General features: G+C 32.6%; 2 protein-coding genes across 2 annotated transcripts; both read right to left on the reverse strand.

Annotated features, from left to right (window-relative positions):
- Positions 1–1,313: 1,313 nt before the first annotated feature.
- Positions 1,314–2,629, reverse strand: LOC120145208 (uncharacterized protein C6orf136 homolog). The gene is made up of 2 exons (XM_039159103.1): positions 2,258–2,629; positions 1,314–2,153 (listed from the first exon to the last, which is right to left on the reverse strand). Exons 1-2 carry the CDS (start codon positions 2,554–2,556, stop codon positions 1,667–1,669), a joined length of 786 nt encoding a protein of 261 aa, XP_039015034.1. The 5' UTR covers positions 2,557–2,629; the 3' UTR covers positions 1,314–1,666.
- Positions 2,630–5,377: 2,748 nt separating this feature from the next.
- On the reverse strand, positions 5,378–18,444 carry LOC120145034 (40S ribosomal protein S19-3). Its single transcript, XM_039158948.1, has 6 exons — positions 18,434–18,444; positions 10,574–10,578; positions 6,400–6,529; positions 6,167–6,257; positions 5,887–6,070; positions 5,378–5,529 (listed from the first exon to the last, which is right to left on the reverse strand). Exons 3-6 carry the CDS (start codon positions 6,481–6,483, stop codon positions 5,457–5,459), a joined length of 432 nt encoding a protein of 143 aa, XP_039014879.1. The 5' UTR covers positions 6,484–6,529; positions 10,574–10,578; positions 18,434–18,444; the 3' UTR covers positions 5,378–5,456.
- Positions 18,445–19,996: the final 1,552 nt, after the last annotated feature.

The raw sequence follows: 19,996 nt of genomic DNA on the forward strand, positions 1-19,996 counted from the left end.
TAGGGTCTTTTAACAGCTCATTTTGCATACTTATTTGCTGAGCTATGTAGACCCTTTTCTCTACGGTGATTATAAGCATCTAAAAGATTTATCAGCTCTAAAGATCTAAAAGATTTATTGACAAGCTAACGAGTGTTTATACAAATGATTGAGATTTAAAAATTTGAACTTGTAAGACCAAATTTGAATCCTACCATCGTCACTCTTGGTGGACAATATGTAAATTCCTATGTAAATCCCAATTGGGTCTTAAGTATGCCCCAACTATAGACTGAGGAGCCACCCTAACCTAAACTTTTTGTAACCCAAAAAAAATCTATAGGCCGAATGAATAAGGTGTATGGTTGTCGAATGCCTCAAGGATTCTGTTTGATTTTGATGCTATATGCATGTATTTCTCTATGCAGAGAAATGGCTTCAAATATCTCCCTCCTACCAAAAACTAGACTATATAGACAAGACTGCCATAAAGTTGACAAAAATGTTACAACTTTGCAGAGAAAAATTCCACATTATTATACTTCTTCAAGGATCAGCTCATATTATGTCCTTATGATATCATGCTGGAAAATGATTCATATTGCATAGGTCAAATCATGCAGCTAAACATGTATAACTCGAGTAATAAAACATTTATGACACGCATTGAAGCCGTCGAAGAGGCCAAATCTATGTCACGAAATAGTTTGCAGTGCCTTCAGTTTGATGAGGTAAAGTCTAAACTAAAGCTTCTAACAGAAGTGAAAAGAAAGGGTAGCTTGAGTGATGATCGTAGCAGCTGCCCGACTTTCCGAAAGATAAAGAACCAGCCAGTGTAACCTACGTGTTCTAAGCATCAACAACAAACCTAGTCCTCCTTAACCAACCATGTAAACTTACTAGTGGAACAAAATTTTTCAATAAAACATTATCAAGGTGGAGGTTGTGCAATTATTGCATGTTGCTAAAGCAGAGATGGCTGACTATAAGAAAAATAACCAGATATAAGGTTCCAAAGAATTGACGTGAGTACAGAGTAAACAGAGATTCAACCGGGCATAACAGGGAAAGAAAGATTTACGGTAAACCGATATGTTGTTCCTACTCATCCTTACCGATAACATAATAAATAACACACATCTAAGATATCCGCTCCTCACATAAATACAATCCATATCCTACGAACTTTGAGGGCATTGGCATATAAGCATTAGAACAATGGCATCAGTACAATCTTTTCCTCCTAAACTTCAACCATAGAAAAAGAGGGCATGTTGGAAGGGAACACTGGTTACGCTTATCCATCAATTACACCTCACCCATCTTATGTTTTAATGCAAACAACAACATTTAGATTCTACCCAAAAGAAAATTATGACAATCAATCATGTAACAAAGCTAATATATAATCTCTACTTGAACCAATAGATTAAGATCATGTATACATGCATATTGACTTGTGTAAGAACTGAACCCGAGCCAAATATGTGCAAGCTTCTCTTCCTCTAACTCAAGAATTACACGAAACGAAGCATCCAGCATCCCTGCTTATTTACATACACCTTATCCTTTAGCAAAACCTTATACTGGTTATTTCCATATCCATTATACAAAATGTAATGTGTTGATACAGGTATATATGTTATAAAATTTCACCACATATATATAAAGTGTGAAGTAATTCAGGCTATGAACAAGTAACCAAACTGTCTTGAGAAAGCAAATATCCTTCTCGATCCAACGTCTCCCTAACCGCGTGATAAAAAGCGACCCAAGAAGACGGATAGGTGTCCACAGGACCCCATAGAAATGTAGGATTAGGACTAGCCGGGCAGGCAGCAACCAAATCCAACACAGAGGCAGCAGGCTTAAGCTGCTGTGGGAAATTAAATGCTAAATTATCAACCTTATGCTCATAGATTTTCCCATTTCGATCTAATTTGTACCTGGAAGTACCCTGAAACTGACCCTTGGCCTCCCATGGAACTCTAGGGACACCTCTCAAGTTCCACCTAATCAGTATTACATTCTCAGAAGGTTGCCAAATCCTAAAAACTTCAAGGGAAATCTCTCTGAACAATATTTTACCATGAAATCTCAATGCCCTGAAGATCAATTTATAGTTTTGAATACCAGAGAAAGTATTCAAAGGGTCCAAAAAAGTAATATCATCGCTGACAAAAAGAAAGTCAAAAGAAAAATATTCAAAAACAAAATAAAACCCAAATCACTGAATGACGAAAAACACAGAAAAAAACATCCCAGAAGAAGAAATTACCTGTAAATGTCATAATTAAGATCTCTGGTGAAAAGCAAAGGCAAATCATCACGAAGAGTCCGAACAGCAAGTCCAAGGTTTACATAAAAGTCGTCTCTTTCTGGCCGGGAGTGGTCGAGCTTGTCCTGATGAAGCGGGGGAGAGCTTACCTGGGAGCCTCCAAGTGTTGGGTATTGAACAGTTAGAGTTTGAGAGCAAAGCTTTGAACTTTGGGCAAAAAGGGGTTGTTTTTCTTTGGAGCAAGTTTTGGATTGAAGATGAAGAAGGGAAGGAGAAAGATTTGGTAGCACAAAAGCCATTGGGGGAGGCCCTTTTGTTTCGATTTCTTTGGGGCAAGTTTGTGTGTGACTGGCGTGTTTCGCCTGATTTTGTGAAGTTTGGGAACAGAATAAGTGGTTTTAAAGGTTGCAATGAAATGTGTTTTTTAAGTGTTGAACGTGGCTTGGACCAAATTTGAGGTCTTTTCTTTATTTGGTATTGAAAATTATAAGTTGGAACAATAGAAGATGCCAAGGATCTTTATCCCCAAATGTTTTCTAAGTTGGGTAAACTACTATATTGGTCACTTTTATTTTACTTTTATTTAATATTGATAATAAAAAATCAAAAGTTATATTTCAATCATTTACATTATCAATTTTTATAATTTGGTCATTTAGTTGTTAACTTTCGTTATTCTAATGATGTGAAATGTTTGAAAAAAATAGTTAATTTCTAATAAAATATCAATTTGTCTCTAAACTTTTGTTTCATTCATTTTTCAACTTCTTCAAAAAAATTAAACTCATTCAATCCAAAAATTTAAAAGCTCTTTCAGTTCATTATAGGATATTATATTTAGAATGTAATACCACAAATTTTGATTAGTGGCAAAAACATAAATTTTTAAAGTTTGGTGACCAAAGTATAAAGTTAGAAAAGTTTAGGGACTAAAAATATAATTTTTAAAAAATTAGGTAATCTGGCACGTAAATATATAGTTCACCCTTAAGTGTGGGGTTTTTTGGGAAATATATTTTGGATCCAGAATTTATGTTAAAAGCTATAAAGTATAAAAGCTCGGTAAAAATTCGATAAATCGGATCGAATAAAAATTTCAGGAAAAATTGAAGGTTATTAAATCAAGCTTTAAAATGTTATTTATACATGTTAAAATGATGGAAAATAATATGGATAATTGAATTTGAGAAATTATTGCCATGTTTATTTTGAACCGTTAGATGAAAAATGGTAATATTGAAATTTTGGAAAGATTGCATGGGTAAAGTTGGAAAGGATGAATTAATTGGTTCATCTTTGACTTTATAAAGATTATAAGGTTTATGTGGCTTGTTATTAAGGTAAATATCAAGTTCATTAAAGGCAAATTGGACATTTCTTATTAAACGAATATTATATTCATTTAAGCTTAAATATAAGGTAAATTAATATGAAATTAAGGAGAAATTTCATGAAACCAAGCTATTTTTCAGCTCCATTTCGTGCTCCCCATACCTAGGTAAGAGAATTTTTTTTTTCAATTTTGAGCAGTTTCCTTTGGATTTTGAATCGAGATGTGAACTAGAAAATTGTTCTATTTGAACAACACTATCATTTGGTACCATTATTGCATGCTAATTTGGTTTGTATTCAAAGATCCCAAATTCTAAGGTTTATGTTCATATTAGGGTTTCATGATTTGATGAAAGATTTAAATGTTATTGAGGTTGTAAAATCATTTACAAGCTTGATTGTCGATTAAAATCACCTATACATGTCTATACATGCTTATGTTGATTTCGGTCTAACCCTATATTTGGGAAAAGATTTTGATTTGATGAAATTAAGTTAGGGGTTTGATTGTAGAGATTTTATAATGTAGATAGAGGTTGGTTTCATGCTTGAATCGAGTAAAAACATTGAATCCCTAACACATTTATGGTTCGACCTTGAGGAAATAAGTTGGGAAAAATTGTAGAATAATTCTCATTGCTTAGAAATGATATTTGGAAGGCTCTACAAACCTTATAAAATTTTTGGGTCATTTTATAATTTTTCAAAAGTTGAGGGACATATTCGACAATTTTGAAAAGTTATGGGATGAATGTATAATTACATAATAAATGATGTACACTGCTGGAAATTACTGTTGAGGGCTGAAATTGAAGTTAGAATGTGAAATTTAGCCATTTTTAAAATTTTGTAAAGTTTAAGTATTAAATGGTAAATATTGAGAAAGCTAGTAGCTTAAGTGGTAATTATGGTATTGTTGAGATATTGAGCTAAAAATTTAATTTTGAAAATTTATTGAGCTTAGTTAGGCCTTAAATTGAAGTAAATAATGGCAAGGGCCCATTATAAGTAAAAATGAAAATTTAAGATGAATTTTAAAAGAACTCGAAAAATAATAATACTTTTACGCATTATTATCATGTATAAAATGTTAATAAGAGTATCAGCATGTCTTTTATATTTGTATGTGCTCGTGCATGTTACTGAACAATGTGTGCCAAGTGCATGTGCTATTCTTTTAATGCCGTATTGTGGTGCAGACAATAGACCCTTTGCTATCAAATTACGATGCTGAAGGCGCATGGCCGTATCTCATAGATGAATTTGTGGAATACTTGAACGAGAACGGCATCATATCAAATGCCCAGTCGGTGACTGATCGGAGCCAAAAACGATGAAAGCTGCTGCATGGATTGAGGTGGTCTTTCTGAAAATAAGATGCAGAACTCGGGTGTTTTTCATATGAACTCCGATTGACATATTATACCCATTTTTACTCCATTGGATTGTTGATATTTGATTATATATACGCATTTTCTTTTAAATTGATCTTCTGGGTTTCCTTCTCGGGGCCTGGAAATTATATTTTTCACGTGTGATGAAGATTAGAATTAAGAGGGATCGCATTCATCTTCCCTAGAATGAATAAAAATATCCTAATAATTCAATTGTATAACTCCTGAACATAAAAATAAAGTAAATATAAAGCACAAAATTGCAACAGAACTAAGGTTTCAATGCTGCACAATCCAGTGTGGATGAACACCAAACATCTAGTACACATTCTCCATTGGAGTTCAGAAGTTCAACATGATCAAACTTAACACACCCTACATTGTTTTTTCAAAACTAAAATAAAAAAATTTTGGATGTTCCAACACGAAAATTGATTCGACAAAACCTCCAACAACAGCTCTTTTAAAATTTCTTAGATGGCAACTGCAATCCTTCCAGCTACTTGGTCGAGATCACGCTGGCCGTTCGATGTGATTTTCCTTCCACTGATACACCACAGAATTTAGTTCGTCTTTAAGCAAAAAGAAGCAGTTAACACACAATGACGAACTATGGATAATTTACTTATCAATGTGAATGTTTCTCCATAAGAAAAAGGTCTATTTTTCACAATCTGTCGTTAGACTTGAGAGTGAATGTTCAATAAAGTATGCATCCGACATTGATTAGTTCAATGTATTCAAAGGATAGTATCGCTCTACCATGGTCAAATACAGGCCAGATTGATTTCTCATTTACATTAGGTGTTAGGGATGACCAACTATCGTAGCACAAAAATATGATTAATTGCAGTAGCAATCAGATTATTGCAAACAAAAACAATGGTAGTAGAGAAAATTCACCCTTTAGGATCGATATCAATGATGTTCACATTCTGCAATTGCTGAAGAATGTGGCGCGCAACGGATCCACTGCTCTTGCAGAAATGGCGTGGGCGACTCCCGTTCCTCTTAGACCCTCCATAAATCCTCCTAAAGGCACCAACACCAAGACCTCCCCTCAAGTATATCTTCCTTGCCATGGAAGCTAAAAAGAAACATGATATAGTGTTTATAAGATCAAAAATTTGCACACAATACCGCATTAGCGTCGGCCAATAAAGCTAGCTATAAATCCACATACCGGCTCTAATGTAGTACCAATCAGGATCGTAGGGAGGAAGCTCCTTTAGTTTACCAGTCTTGACAATGTCAGTCCACGGAGGGAGCTCGATCTTAAGAACAAATAAAAATTTGGAGAAAAAAAGTTTAGTCTTAAGGAAAGACAAACAAAGATACATTGCAGATCCAGAATCAAAGACTATGAAACGAACTTAATTACATCTCTAAATGGATAAGAGTGTGGAGAAAAAATACCTTGCCGGAACGCTTGAGATGTGCGGCGTAAGCTTTGACGAAGTCATGAGGGGAAACGTCTTTAACAGTTCTAGCTGCCTCCATTGTCTCTGTTTATTTGTCTGTGCTACGGCGGAGATCGCCTCTTGCTGCGGCCGGCGAGGAGAGAACGCAATATATAAATTTTCAAGGGAACTAGGGCTTTATGCTATATCTATATGTATATTGCCTGTGGTCCCTGATTACCTAAATAACCCTTTCTTTTCTCTTCTTTGGCTTGGGCTGGACCTGATCGCAATGCAGTTTAAGTATTTTTAAGGTAAATTATATAATTGGTCACTGAACTATATCAAATGATCGTTTTGTCAATAAACTTTTATAAATTTTAAAATGATTATTACATTTTATCAAAATATTACGAAATTATCATAAATTTATCAAATCATTATAAGATGATCATTAAATTTTATCATATTGTTACAAAATTATCATTAAATATATCAAACTCTTATAGTTTATTATAATGTCTCGATTATCATTTTGTAACAGTTCGATAAATTTAATGATCATTAGATCTTATTGTATTGTTAAATATTATTTCTAATTAATAATCTTTGAATATTTTTATTAGTGTGGATGATTAATAGATAATATTTATTTGAAAGACACACAACTATTTGACAATGAATCTATAGAGATAACTAGCATCCATTATCCACTACAATCGCTTGATTCGTGCAAATCTTTGAATTTTAAATAAAGGAAAACTAATAAATAATACTAATGTAAAATGATTTTTTTATATTTTTTAATGATGGGTTATATTTGTTAAATGTACCGATGAGTATTTTATATTTTTCTATTAATCAAAGATGTGTACAAATAGTAATATTTGTTCTAAAAACTCTCAATTATTTGAACACTCGAATATCCTACGGTCATTGATGCTTGAACCTGATACTTTTAAGAATAACAATCATTCCTTTAACTACTTGGTTGAGACTTATATTTAAAGTTGATATAATCAAAATAATTTGATTATAAGGGCCAATTCTACCATTCAAAGGTGGATGTAGTTGAGTGCATGTGTTGGAAGAATGATTGTATAATTTTCCTTGGAATTTCAAACAAATCAACCCAATAATGTTCTTCGACAAAAAAACGATAAAGTCAAATGATACAACAACCATGTTTCCACAAATAACAGTCTTTAAGATGCTCGAATTTACGTTTTTTCAAGCACGTATTATGGTATGTTCAACTCTTGCATGGAAAAGCAATCAAAAAACAAAAACAAACAATTCAATTATTGTGAAATTCGTGTCGATTCTCCAAAACAAACTCCTAGCGTGCTCGGTAGCATCCCTCCCCAAATAAATTAGTTGTGCGTTGCTAAAACCAGTGAAATGTGCTCTATTAGGTCAAGAACCCCATTGCCGCGATAAAATTTTGAAAACTGTTAGACGAGCTGATTTGTATTTCGCGTTACGAAATACAGAACGATTATCCGAATATATGCATCAGTCTGGTGTGTCTGTGTATCCATGTGGCTGCACGTGCCCGCATGTAATGAAAGGTTTGGATGTGTGAATGAGAGAGGAAATCGTACCTGTAACCCCACTCGTAGTCATACCATGAAACAAGATTCATGAACGAAACACTCAGCCCTATTCCAGCTTTTGCATCAAATATACTTGAACTGGTATAAGACGAACCCATTAAGGGCCTAATGCACAAAATAGAATGTGCATAGCCTTTGCATTAGAACAAAATATACTTCATTGGTTTCTTTATGAGTGAATTGGAGCTTGTCTCAAATCTCCTTGGCATTGGAACAAGAGGAGACTCTTTCATATTCATCCGGGCCTAATGCACAAAATAGAATGTGCATAGCCTTTGCATTGAGTTGGAATTTCTTCTTCTCTCCATCACTCCAATCATCCATCTCATTGGTTGGAATGGAGTATCCATTGAAATAAGGTGGCTTGTTGACCGGTTGAGAGTCTTCAATGTAGTAAGAGCCGGAGGTCGAAGCCATATTTTCGGTTGCGTCAGGAATCGGTAGAGCTTCTTCAAGGATCGTCTCAAGGTTGTTAAACCTTCTAATGAGTCAAACTTTGATATCAATTGTTGGGATTTAATATGAATCTCAATTGAACAACCGAATAATTGTCAAAAGGGGGTGAATTGGCTTTTTGAGTTTAGGGAGAAAGGAGTATAAAAAGATAGACAATTTGCACAAGGATTTATAGTGGTTTGACTTCTCAACCAAGTTTACATCCACTACCTTAGCTCCTCACTAAGGATTTTCTAACAAATTCACTAATTTGATCTTTCTTTTTGCAGGATAAAGAGATAACATTTACAACTCCCTAGCTTTTCAAAGGCTAAGCTAGAACCAATCTCCTTTTACAAAGGTTGAAAGAAGTAAACAAGAAAACCTCTCAAAAATAGGGTGTTTACAAGATTTAAGCTCAGAAGAAAACAATTAAAAGATTTACAATAAGCTCAAACAAATATGTACAAGAGAAAAAGAAAAATAAAGAGTGAAAGAGATTTTCTCTTGATCTCAATTGCTTGGATAGGTGTTGTACCCTTCTTCAAGTGTTCTCAACTTGTTTTATAAGTTGGAATGAGTTTGTGGTCATTTCTAGCCGTTGGGATGTTTTGGAGCCGTTGGGGATTAATTTTTTGCAAAATAAAATTACCCACGATAGGGAGTATCGATACGCCTTTAATGAGTATCGTACTACCTTTGTAATATTTAAATAAACTAGCCGTTAATAGTCGTTGGGCCTGACCAGTATCGATACTATGCTTCATGGTATCGATACCACTGTTTAAAGTAATATCGACCTTTGAGTATCAGTACCTATTTTGCATTTTGGAATTTGAGCAATTTGGAAAACATCTGGTAGTATCGATACTACCTAGAGAGTATCGATACTTCTGTTACCTTTAGTATCGGTGCCACATGAATTGACTTTGAACTATTTTTGAAAACTTTGAACAAATTCAATCAAGTCCAAAAAACATTTTGCCTTAATTTGTTATATCAAAATATTATAAAACATGGTTCAACAAAAACCCATTTTTATTTCAACTAATCTTGATTTCCTCTTGATTTAACCATAAGTATATTAATGGGTTTGATGTGCATGTTTGAAATAAGGGATTAATGAAAATTTGTGAAAATTTCCTAATATTAAGTTTCGTTTGACATAACTTTCTAAAAGTAATTTAGGTAAAAGTCTCGTTTCGATTGTAAAATCAATGTCAAATGAGTAAAAATTAAAAAAAAAAATTATGGTGGAAACGGGGTTTTAAACTAATCACAAAAACTAGAATTTCTAACTTTTTCAGTTTTAACTTTGTGTTTGAAAGCAAATTATAATTTTTACATTTACTAGTGCATGAGTTCCACTCAATTATTTATTTATATTTTATTTTAATAATTTAATACTAACATCCTTGAAAATTGTATCATTTAATAATTTATTTTAATTACTAATATTTTGTTATAATATTCTTTTTTTCAAAACAATTATTTAAATTATTATTTCATAATAATTTTATATCCACGTGTTAAAAAGTATTGATAATATATTTTTAATAAAATATTTCATATATTAAAATATTATTATTGAGTTATCTTAAAATGTTTTTTTAGTACACTAAGGTAGAAAATATCTAAGCTAGATTACTATGTTTCCTTTTCGATCGTTCATCAATAGGTTTCCTATCTCCGCGTGAGGGTCTTCAAAGTTGTGCAGCCCGAATGGGAGGTTCCATGCCATTTTTTTGAATCCGTCGACAACTCCGATTTGTTCTCTCAAAATATGTTCAAAATGTAACTGCCACTTTTGCTGAATTAACTAGACGACATATGGTACCATTAGTGATACTCTATCCATCAACGCACATTGCATCAAAAGTTTGAATACTTCTTTATTGTCTGTCTCTACTATGACATTTCGTAAATCAATATTCCATGTCATTTCAAGTTGATATATTTTATATATCATAGTATTAATAAGTGTAAATATAATTTAAATGTTATATTTTTTAATTTACAACATTATATCTATAATGGACATTTTATCTTTGCAAACTTACCTTTTAACAACAATGTAACACTCTTAACTCATATATGTACCTGTAGACGAGTCAAATGTGTCACATAGTCGTATAAAATATTTGCTATTTGAAAATTTGTAAAATTATAAAAAATTATTTTAAAATCAACCTTATAATTAAAATAATTAAATAAATAGTCAAATTAAAATTCATCTAAACTAAACTAAAATACGATTTAATATAATACTATTCATATGCATTTATAAAACTAAGCATATATAATATAATCAAAAAGCATTTCAGACATATTTGAATCGGAACATCAAAAGACATAAATATATACATACCAACTAAAATAACAAAAACATCGAGAAAATACTATATTGAATCTAGATGTCTGATTTGGTCAGCAAAATATGGGATGTCCTGTTTGACTCCTTACTCCGTTAATTTTGCTTTACCTACGTGTAAACCAATCACACACTAAGTTTTCCACTTAATGAGACAACAATTAAAATAACATTTCTATAAAAACATATAAAGCAAATATCATGTTAGAATATTCGAAGCTCGATTGATAACCGACAATGTTTGCCAAGAGGGGGTGAATTGGCTTTTTGAGTTTAGGGAGTAAGGGGTATAAAGAGATAGGCAAATATGAACAAGGATTTATAGTAGTTTGTGTTGGGTTATGGGGTCCAGCGATCACCCTTAGGGATTCTATCGTGTATGGACGCGATATCGATACGTGACTGCCCAACCTACCGAGGCCCATGTGTGCCTTGTGAAGCCCTTAGGCCCGCCCGCAGCACGCTATAGATACGGGGCTCTACAATGCTGTGGTGAACTGTGGGGGTTCTCCACAAGAATCTACCTTGACTTGGGGGAACCCAGTGATCACCCACTATAAAGATATGAGGTTAAAATGACCCACCTACTTATCACCAATTGATTTTAAGAATGAATGGTGATCATTCGCTTCAGAACTCTGTAGTTAAGCGTGCTTGGACTAGGGAAATCCAAGGATGGGTGACCTAATGAGAAGTTGTTCAGAAATGAATGACTCAATCCTAACAACTGGTATCAGAGTATGTTGCAGGTTCGAATCTCCCAGGTGTCGCTGGGGGGTGATTATCTCGGACACATTGAGTACACCCTATACATGTATAATAATTTTTTACTGAATGTGACATGGGATCTATAAATTTTTTAACATCATAAAATTTCAATCTAGTAAACTTGTAAATGAATCAGTGTAGTATGGGTGCGATATCGGTGCGTGATTGCCCAACCTGCCGAGGCCCGCGTGTGCCTTGCGAATCCCCTAGGCCCGCCTACAGTACGCTATAGATACGGGGCTCAACAATGACGTGGTGAACTGTGGGAGGTTCCCCATAAGAATCCACCTTAGCTTGGAGGAACCCAGTGATCACCCACTACAAAGATATGAGGTTAAAATTTCCACCTACTTATCACCAATTAGTTTTAAGAATGAATAGTGATCATTCGCTTCAGAACTTTATGGTTAAACGTGCTTGGACTAGCGAAATCCAAGGATGGGTGACCCACTGGGAAGTTATTCATAAATGAATGACTCGATCCTAACAGTTCGACTTCTCAACTAAGTCTACATCCACTATATAACTAAGCTCCTCACTTAGGATTTTCCAACAAATCCACTAATTTGTTCTTTCTTTTTTCAAGGATAAAGAGATAACTTTTACAACTCACTAGTTTTTCACTTGGCTAAACTAGAACCAAAACCCCTTTTAGAAAAAAAGATGTAAACAAAAAACACCCTTACAAGGTAGGTGTTTACAAGATTAAGCCCACAAAAACATAACTATTTACAAGAGAAAGGAAAATAAGAATTAAAAGCTTTTCTCTTGTGTTTGATTGCTTGGATAGGTGTTCTCACCCTTCTTCAAGTGTCCCCAACTTGTTTTTATAGGTTGGAATGTGATTGTGACTGTTTCTAGCCATTGGGGATAATTTGGAGCCGTTGGGGATAAAAACTCTGCAAAATAAAACTGTAACATCCTCAATACCGGGTCAGTGACTAAAATGGGAATTTTTTAAATATGGAGAGCAATTTAGGAAAATTGATAAGGTCAAGGAGTTAAATAGGAATATTTTAGAATTGGAATAAATTGTAATTATGTAATGATTGAAGGGCATTATGGTAATTTTAGCTTAAAAGATATTTCCCCCTTAAATATGAGTGAAACACGTGGAAGAGGGAAGAGTTGTCTGGAAGCTCTTATTCTTCTTCCTTTCTTCTTCCCGTGTGTTCAAGCTCAAGTCTATAAGGTAAGTTTGATTCAGTTGGTTAATTTCTTGAATTTATAAGTTGGGTTGGAGTAATTGGGTGTTATATAAGCTTAACGTAAGCTTATATAAGCTTAACGTAAGCTTATATAAGCTTACAACATTAAGAAAAGAGAATTAGAAAGGAAATTTGATTAAGGGTTTAGTAATAACTTTTGATATAAAGAGGTTTTTGAAGTTCTAATGAAGAACCTGACTTGTCAATAGTGGAATTAAGAGATATGAAGTGTAAGAATTGAATTTAGAACATGTTTAAATTTGAGTATGATTCTTGAATTTTATAAAGAGGATAGTATATTGAGGTTAAATATGGGATAAATGAATATTTCTGAGGTTAAGCATGTATATGTAAGTTTGGAATATAAAAGGGGATGAAATATGAAGCATTTGAGTTGAGTGAATTTCCGGGCTCAAGAGGTAATTTCTGGGCAAGGTATATCGGTACACATTCAATAGGTACCGATACATCAAGGATAAAATCCAGGAAAATGTTTAAAGTGTATCGATACATAGGTAATGTATCGATACCCCCTTGAAATGAGAAATTTCGAATGTAATTTGTGTACCGATACATAGGCAGTGTACCGATACACTAGTGAAGGGATGTATAGATATCCTATAGTGTGTATCGATACATGAAAATGAAATTGAAAATAGACTTTTCGTTTAGTCTAAGAGATTAAAGGTATAATTATAGTAATTGAAATACCGATATGTATCAATACTTGATTGTGTAGACATTGATCGAAAACAAGGTTCAGATAGGTCGGCAGAGTAAGATTCGCAAAGAAAGAACAAGAGCTTGATAGTGTTCATTGAGACCAGGTGAGTACATGATAGTAAGTATAAATTATGTTATGGAATTAAGACTTGTGATAAGTCTAATTCCGATATTAGGTTACATGAGTATGTGAAAATAAGCATATAGGAATATGATATTTTGATGTGCTTGAATTCATGCATATGTTTAGAGCTAAGTGTATTTTTATATGTGATTGGTGTGAATACATGTTTGAGTGAATATGCCTTGTATGTATTATATGTATGTGATTTATATAAATATAAAAGGATAAAATATAATATAAATAAAAAGATATGAGCAATGTGACATGTGATATGAGATATGTGATAAGAAGCTAGCTGCCTATGTGATAAGAATACGTGAAATTATATAAAAGAGAATATCCATGTTATGTGATATGAGAGCGATAGGTATAGTTGGCATGACAAGAGTTGAGGGTTACCTATGTCTTTCGAGACATATGGACAGTTTACCTATGTCTTTTGAGACATATAGACAGGATTACCTATGTTCTTCTGGACATATGGACAGTTATCGATGTTCTCTGGAACATATGGATAGGTCCTTCGAGACACAGATTTCATATGCCATTTAGTGGATTTTATACAAGCTGTGGTGACAACATATGTGTGCACAACCTCATAGTACTCGTATACCTTAAGTTCTCAGAAGTATACATGGGCTTTAAAGATAATAAAGAACTTGATATGATATTATGTGTGTTCCTTTTTGAAATGGTATTTGTGTTATATGACGTCTATAAATGATAAGTTCAGGATCATAGGATAATAAAAATGAGGATGATAAAATAAGTACATAAGTGTATTGTTATATGAGATGATATGTGTTTGTATATGATATGACATTGGTAATGGTTCATGCATTGGTGAGATTTAAAGTTTACATTATATGTTTATGTCAAATATACGCTCATACGATAAAAAGGGAATTAGTAATGATAAAATAAGTAATGATAAGCTTGTTAATGATGGGTGTAAGTATGTATACACATATAATGTTATGTTACATGAGATGTACATGTTTTTAATAATTAGTTACAGTTTACATTAAATATTTATATGTCTCACTAAGTCAATGACTTAGCGTGTGAGTGTTTCACACGTATGTTCCGAGAAGAGGAAAAGGGATCGAAGATGAGCAGGTCAGGTCAGCTTCTCATTCCTAAAGATCAGATCAGAAAAGTTTTGAATTATATGTATTTTGTTATATGAAAGGTAGTTGGCATGTAAGATAAAAGATTTGTATTTGATACGCTCTGATAAGTTTTGTAAAACCATATGTTTTTTAAAATAGAAATTATTTAGTTTTATTGGAAATGTCAAAATGAATTTTTATTAGATTTCGTCAAAGTAAAAGTTTTGAAAAGTCAATGTGACACCTCGGACTCGTATCTGGGTCGATTACGGGTTGGGGTGTTACAAAAACTGTTCAGGACAGGGATTATATGTACTCTTTTACTGAGTATCGATACTTCCTATATAATATTTAAATAAACTAGTCGTTTGGCCTGACCAGTATCGATGATATACTCATGGTATCGATACTACTATGTAAAGTAGTATCGATACTCCTTTGAGTATCGGTACCTATTTTGCATTATGGAATTTGAGCTATTTGAAAAACACCTGGTAGTATCGATACTACCTAGAGAGTATCAATACTTCTCTTACCTTTGGTATCGGTACCATATGAACAATATCAATATTATTCATATAGTATTAATACTGTAAGAATAGTATCGGTACTACATACCCAGAAAATCTATTTTGTGCTCAAATTTTATTTTCATAGACTTTGAATTATTTTTGAAAACTTTGAAAAAATTCAATTCAAGTCTAAAAACATTTTACCTTAATTTATTATATCAAAACATGGTTCAACAATCTCCCCTTTTTTGATATAACAAAACATTTGAAAAATTGGTTTTGATAAAACTCCCCCTTAATAAAACATTTAATGAAAAAGAGAAATATTTGGAAAATGTTAAAGTTCCCCCTTTTTCATTTTTGAAATTGAATTTTTCAAACTTAAATTTTTCAAACCCATACTTCTCCTATTTTTTGTTGTATAAAAAATAATTCAACTTGAAACTTCAAAAATAACAATAGAGAGTATTAAAAAGCATAAAATTTTGACTTTAAAAACTTGACACAAAAGAATTGAATTTCAACAAAGATGAACAAACATATTAGTAGCATATGAAATTCAATATATCTAAGTCTAATATACTTTATGCAATACTAATTGTTGAATTTAAGTGCATGTGCATAAAGCTATCTAATTTTTTTATGCATTTGAAAAATTGATATCAATTGTTAGAGAGATATCATTTGCAATAAATCACATGCATAAGCATTTAAATTAAGGTCAAAAAATTAAAAATTGTAAAAACAAAGCATTAAAATCAATTTTTAACCAAAATTCATTATGATGAGCAAGTGTTTTTGAAAAATCATTAAAACTTTAGAAAATGTGCATCACAACACTTTTTAACATACATAAGATAGAAAACATAAAATTATTTAAAATCAAAACTCATGCGTGCTTAAACTAAATGAGCAACCAATTATGCAAGATAATCAAAATAAGCTTAGAGGTTACCTATTCCTTTTCAATTGAGCCTAGAGCATTTGAATATCTTTACTTTCATCACCATTCCTTTCACACACCTACAAGAGACATTTATGTAGATTTTGGTATCCAAATTGCTTTGGATCCTTATTCATTCATTTCAATGCCCTTGCTCATTTTGGAACCCATACTTGTTTAATTTTAAAAGATTTTCTTTTCTTTATAGGACAAGTATGTTCCATATGACCATGAAAATGGCAATATGAGCATTTTGTCATTTTTAAACATAATGAGTTGTTTTTAAAAATTAATTCTTTTTTTCTTTCTTTTGTTAAGCTTTCAAGCTTAACTTTCAAATAAAAATTTTCTTTTTCTAAATCATTGATTTTTGAAAGATCTAAATCATTTTTTAAAGTTTCATTTTGTTTTTCAAAATCAACTTTTGCTTTCAAAATCAAATCATTTTCAACTTTAAATTTTGAAATTAATTTGTTATATTTGGAATTCATGGTCTCAAATTCCAAATACAACTCATCATAGACAACCTGTAACTCTTTAAATGAATAAGAATTTAAATCACAAGAGTTAGAGAATACCTCAAAATCTTCTTCGATGGTCATGAGGCATAGATTGACTACTTAATCTTCATCGTTAGAGTCATCTTCATCACTCCAAGCTTCCATAAATGTCTTCTTTTTACTTGATCATTTCTTCTTTAGGAAGGGACAATCATACTTGACATGCCCTATTCTTTGACAATTAAAGCACACCGGGGGACTCTTCTTTTTGCTTGATTCATGCTTCACTTCCTTGGAAGTCATGAATCTCTTGAAACTTTTAAAGAGCTTGGCCATTTCTTCTTCTTCATCATCATCGTATTCATCCACCTCTTCACTTGAGTCTTGATTGCTCTCATTGGTGGATTTAAAGGCAATGCCTACCTCATTATTTTCTTATTTTTCTTCTCTCATCTTTTCACCATCAATTCATCCACCTCTTCACTGAGTCTTGATTGCTTCATTGGTGGATTTAAAGGCAATGCCTACCTCATTTTTTCTTATTTTTCTTTCTTCATCTCTTCTTCTTCCTTCACCATCAATTCATTTAAAGAGCTTGGCCATTTCTTCTTCTTCATCATCATCGTATTCATCCACCTCTTCACTTGAGTCTTGATTGCTCTCATTGGTGGATTTAAAGGCAATGCCTACCTCATTATTTTTCTTATTTTTCTTCTCTTCATCTTCTTCTTCTTCCTTCACCATCAATTCATGAGTGAGAAGAGAACCAATAAGCTCATCAAGAGTGGGAGACTTTAGGTTCTTAGCTTTGATAATCGTTGTCTTCGATTGCCAAGACTTTGGAAGAGAATAGATCATCTTCCTCATAAGCTTCTTATTAGGGATTACTTCTTCAAATCCCTTGAGACCGTTGACAATCACGGAAAATCTATCCATCATAGCTTTGAAGTTTTCATCCTATTTCATCTTGAAATTCTCCTAGCTAGGGGTGTGCAAAAAAACCCGATCTGACCGATCTGATCCGTTAATCCGTTGATCTGATCCGAAAATTCGGATATCCGATCTGTTTTTTCAATTTTTGGATAGTTTGATCGGGTATCAGAATTTTTTTTCTTCAGATTTTTGAATTGGATACGGATCGATCAAAATCCAATTTCAGATTATCCAAAAATCCGAAGAAAAAAATTGGGCTATATTATTAGCCCATAGCTGTTTGGTCTATATTAGACATTAGTCAAACCTTGTTCTACAATTTCCTTGTTTTACTTCTCGCCCGAAATTTCACTTGATTATTTCAAACCCTCATTTCATTTCTCTATTTTTCATCGTCCCCTACTCTCATTCCCCTGATTATTTCTCTTACATTCTTACTTGACTTTGGCGCCCTTCAAAGCATTTTCCTTTCGAAATTTTAGTTGCTGCTACCAACAATTTCCACAATCATCAGAAGCTCGGTGAAGGTTGTTTTGGATCTATTTATAGGGTAAGATCTAACCACTTAAACTTTTGAGGTATTCAAAATTTCACGTTTTGCATAAATTTTGCATATAAAAAGCATAATGAACAACAAATACTGCAAATGCTTCCATTTCCCCTTTAGATTTGTCTAATCTCAGATTTGTCTAATCTCAGATTTGTCTAATCTCAAATACTATAATTTTATTTTCTTGTAAAGTTTAGTGCTTGCAAGTAACCTAAACTGATTGGATTCTTGCTTGATCTTATGTTGTAGTTTAACCTAAAAAATGGACGTTTGCATTGGTATTGGTTGCAAGAATCCTAAACAGAAGCAATTTTAGTATTTAAGATGAAAATATGAGAGTTTAAGATTGAGATTCACCTTCTAAGATTTGATTATGTGAATCTCATCTTGAAGTCTCCTTGGTGCTTCATCACTTTTTTGTTTTTGCCTCAAAAGTTGAGCTTGGGCATTTTTGCTTCCTCTTCAACACAGTAACCAGCAAAGTAGAATATTAATTTGGAAACTGGGGATAACCACCAAATAGTTATTGCATTCCATAACCACCAAAGTGGGGATAACACAAGGATTAGAACATGAAGATTGAAATGAAAGATTTGGTAAAGTACACATAAAATGTCTCATTAGAGAACATCATATTTTGCATTTAGTTTCTTTCATTTAATACTGAAAATGAGGGATTCCTATTGTAAGATACCTGTAAGTATGAAAAAATATCCCAAATACAATAATAATAAGGCATATCATTCATAGAAAACAGAGCTCAAACTTTACTACTGGTATTAGGTAAGTTCCTCATTTAGGAGTTTAGTACTTCTTAAACGGACTTTATATAAATCACTACCAGGCCAAGACATACTTCACATGTTAGAAGAATCGTATTAGTGAATTTGTAAATTTTACCAATAAGGCATGGATGCCTAGGATCCTCATTTCACACTTTATATCATTCATACAAAAATGGTTGAAGCACTTGTTTGCACTCAAGATTGGTTACGCACCTCTCGGTCACCTATTATAATAAAAGAAAATTTAATTGAATTGGAAGAGTTGGAGGAAGGAAAGTTTATTTTTATGTTTGATTGCTTCTTTTTTGTTTATTCAATATTTAAAGTTTAAACATAAATTTATATTTTAATCTTTTTTATTTTATTTCGTGTGATGCAACCATGAAGGATCTAACTTTAGAGCAATCAGAGATCATAATTGATGAGACAATTAATACTTTGGATGATTTGTAAATTTTGTACTTTGAAATTTTGAAGTACTTAGTGATCCTACTATCTCTTTTTTTATGTTATTAAGACTTGATACTTTTGTGTGGTATTTTATTTTGAACATCTTGTGTTGATTTGATTGTGTTATTGAGATTTGATACTCTTGTGTGGTATTTTTAATATGAACATCTTGTGAAGATTGGTCCTATTGTTTTTCTGCTTTTACTATGTTTTTTAGAAAGGTCTGTTATATGTATTTTAATTTATGTTGATTTTTATGGCATTAATCAAATAAATATTATTATTTTAATATGCATCATGTATAGATTTCTGGATTCTAGCTTGTATTTTACATAGCTTGAAACACAAGTTGGACAAGTAAAGGCAGCCAACAAAAAATGGGGAAAGAATGAAGAAATAAACAATGAACAAATGGTGAAAATTTTCAACTGCAAAACAAAATCATGGGGAGTTTGTCTGCTGCACCGAGTCCTCATTGTTCATGACCTTAGATTGCTTCATAAATCAAAATATAATGCAGTCCTCAAATACGTTTGAAGTGGAGCTATTTAATTACATGGTTTACACAGAATGTTCCAACTCC

Source organism: Hibiscus syriacus, unplaced genomic scaffold (genome assembly GCF_006381635.1).
Source record: "Hibiscus syriacus cultivar Baekdansim isolate YM2019G1 unplaced genomic scaffold, ASM638163v2 tig00110893_pilon, whole genome shotgun sequence".
Classification (NCBI taxonomy): Eukaryota; Viridiplantae; Streptophyta; class Magnoliopsida; order Malvales; family Malvaceae; genus Hibiscus; species Hibiscus syriacus.

What these genes read in the sequence shown, in the direction of transcription:
- LOC120145208 (XM_039159103.1), bottom strand. Translation starts at nt 2,556, where the DNA reads ATGGCTTTTGTGCTACCAAATCTTTCTCCTTCCCTTCTTCATCTTCAA. An exon ending in CTTAATTATGACATTTACAG is followed by an intron (nt 2,154 to 2,257) that starts GTAATTTCTTCT and finishes TCTTTTTGTCAG; the next exon opens with CGATGATATTACTTTTTTGG.
- LOC120145034 (XM_039158948.1), bottom strand. Translation starts at nt 6,483, where the DNA reads ATGGAGGCAGCTAGAACTGTTAAAGACGTTTCCCCTCATGACTTCGTC. An exon ending in TTGGTACTACATTAGAGCCG is followed by an intron (nt 6,071 to 6,166) that starts GTATGTGGATTT and finishes GTTTCTTTTTAG; the next exon opens with CTTCCATGGCAAGGAAGATA. An exon ending in ATTGATATCGATCCTAAAGG is followed by an intron (nt 5,530 to 5,886) that starts GTGAATTTTCTC and finishes GTGGTGTATCAG; the next exon opens with TGGAAGGAAAATCACATCGA.